The 2,480-nt window shown below is 59.7% G+C and overlaps 1 protein-coding gene across 1 annotated transcript; it reads right to left on the bottom strand.

Annotated features, from left to right (window-relative positions):
- Positions 1–1,399: 1,399 nt before the first annotated feature.
- LOC104411144 (cleavage and polyadenylation specificity factor subunit 7-like) lies at positions 1,400–2,434 on the bottom strand (the record flags this gene model as incomplete). The annotated part of the gene is made up of 3 exons (XM_010021493.1): positions 1,400–1,545; positions 1,752–1,855; positions 2,356–2,434. Coding segments are annotated over 3 exons (329 nt in total), but the record flags the coding sequence as incomplete, so codon positions are not given.
- Positions 2,435–2,480: the final 46 nt, after the last annotated feature.

Here is a 2,480-nt window from a genome sequence, read left to right as displayed (position 1 = left end):
GGAAGCGGGATGGGAAAGAGCCATGAGCTACAGTCAGAGCATCTGCAGGTCTTGGAGTCCTCCTCCTCCTCCTCTTCCTCTCACTCCCCACCCGCGGTGACCAGCGCAAGGACCATCCTCTCCCTCAGCCCCGTGAGATTCCGGCCTCGGGAGAGCTCGAGGTGCCCAGAGCAAGATCCAGCCGCAGCCACACGTAGCCTCCGCTTCCACGTGCCTCCAAGAGGGGAGCAGCTCCCGGTCCCCGGTGCCAGCGCCCCGCGGGGCGAGCAAGTGGGTAACAAGGACAGAAGCCAAAAGCCACAAGAGAGGGTGAGAGGTTCCCCAGCAGAGAGGTCGCTGGGTCCCCGAAGAGATTAAACACCCCAGAGAAAGATCCAATATGGGTTCAGAAAGGCCTGAGCGTGGAGGAACACGAGGGGACAGAACCCAAGTGCTGACAGCAACGGAGCTGCTGGAGGAAGGAGAACTTGGTGCCTCGTTGCCCTCAAAGAGAGGGACAGGAACCTCTGCTGTGTCCAAAGAGGCTTTGAGGATGGGACTGATGTACAATGAGGGCGCTGAGCCCCACCAGGCTCTGCTGCTCTGATGGCCATCGAGCCAAGCACCCTTCAGGCTTCACAGGAGCTCAGCCATGCCATGATGAGGCCCCTGGGGCCAGGCTGTAACCCTGGTGCCTGGCGGGGTGAGGGAACACCCTGTGCTCCACCAGAACACAAGGGCAGGTCTGGACACGGTCTAACAGCGCCCAGTGCTGCCAAGCAACTGATGGAGCTCAAGGAAGGAAGCTGCAACCTGCCAGGGTGCTCAGGAAGAAGTGGTTTTTCCTTGTGTGAAACAGGCCATGGGATCTACAATGACCAGAGCTGGCCAAGACCTCCTCTTGCCAAACATGCTCCTGCCCAAACAGTCCCTGTGGGTCCAGCAGAGCCCCCCAGCAGTGGGGCTGGGGCGTCACATCGCTGCGGAGTGAGGCGAGGACCACCTATTGCCATTGTAGAAAGCCCCATGGCCAGGCCCCAGCTGGAATACTGTGTCCAGTGATGGGCACCTTACCTCCGCAGGGATGGACAAGTTCTGGAGGAGATCCAGAGAAGAGCTACTAATAGATATGGAGGGTCTTAGCTATGTTGATAGGCTGAAGAGCTTAAGCCCATTCAGTTTGGAGAGGAGGAGGAGGAGGCTACGAGGGATCTTCGCAGTGTGTGAGCACCTAAAAAGGGGATCATAAAGACTCGGGTCAGGATCTAATCAGACTCAGCAGCAATAGGAAACAACCCCCAGAGACTCCTGGCAGTGTCCCCCCCACCCTGAGGTGCTGGTGGGTTCAGCCTGACAGCTCTGCTGGGGACCTGCAGTGTGGAGACCCCCCCGTGCCACGCCGGGCCTTCGCCTCACTCACGTTTGCGAGCCTGGGCCTCGAACTGTGAGAGGTTCTGCCGGGTGGCCAGCCTCACCTCCACCTTGTCCCCGTTGAGGATCTTGCCAGGCAGGAGCTCCAGGAGCTTGTGCACTGAGTTCTCAGAGGCAACCACCACCTCTGCGTACCTGCGGGGAAGCACAAGTGGTTGGTCAGGCAGCCCCAAGCTGAACCCAGCCTGGTGTCCCACATCCCCTCCTCCCTATCCCATGCTGTTTGGGAGTCTCAGCTTCACCATCCCAGCTCCAGGCAGATGCACCAGCCAGGAAGAGCACCGTCTGCCCCCTCACCACAAACCATGTGGGGGTGATGACCTGGATCCCCCCATTCTCACCCTTTGGACTGGCCGTTGGCTCGGTTCTCTGCGAACTTCAGCTCCACCACGTCGTAGACACCGACTGAGCGGATGGTTTGGATGAGCTGCTGGTCAGTTGTCCACTGAGGGGAGGAGAAAGATGCTGGGGTCAGCTCATGTAGCCCTTCACTGACCCCCTGCTTACACCCAGGCTCGAGGCACTTGAGTACAGACACCCTCAAGAGCCCAGACATGGAGTTTACAATCAACCTCGAGACTGAAACAAGCCCTGGGCACAGCTAGCGGAGGTCTGGATAAGATAGAGCATTCCCAGAACTGTCCATCAAGGAGAAGAGGACTCATCCATGCAGCTCCAAGGTGGCAGAGCCAGGCAGGGGCAGCAGCCAGCGCGCTATGGTCACTGATCAACTGCCCCCAGCGGGATCTGAAGCCCCTCAGGGCTGATCCCAAAGTCAAGCCCAGCTCACAATCCATCTTGGGCCACTGGATAGAGGAGGACCAGCACCTCCAAAGAGCCCCACAGCCCCTCAGGGGCTGTTTCTGAAGATCCCCATCCACATTTGCTCCACCAGTTGGAGCCCCCCTCCCCACACCAGGCCCAGGCAAGGAGCGAGGCACTCACCCAGGAGAAGCTGCCCACGTAGACAGCAGCTCTCTTGTTGCGCAGCCCGCTGTAGGTGTACAGGATGGCCGGGGCCTTGCTGTTGGGTTTGGGGGACGGCTCCTGGTGGATCTCGGGGGGGGGCT

Source organism: Nestor notabilis, unplaced genomic scaffold, assembly GCF_000696875.1.
Source record: "Nestor notabilis isolate BGI_N333 unplaced genomic scaffold, ASM69687v1 scaffold21109, whole genome shotgun sequence".
Lineage (NCBI taxonomy): Eukaryota > Metazoa > Chordata > Aves > Psittaciformes > Psittacidae > Nestor > Nestor notabilis.
Note: the sequence above shows the minus strand (reverse complement) of the source record. Positions and strands in the feature narration are given on the sequence as shown.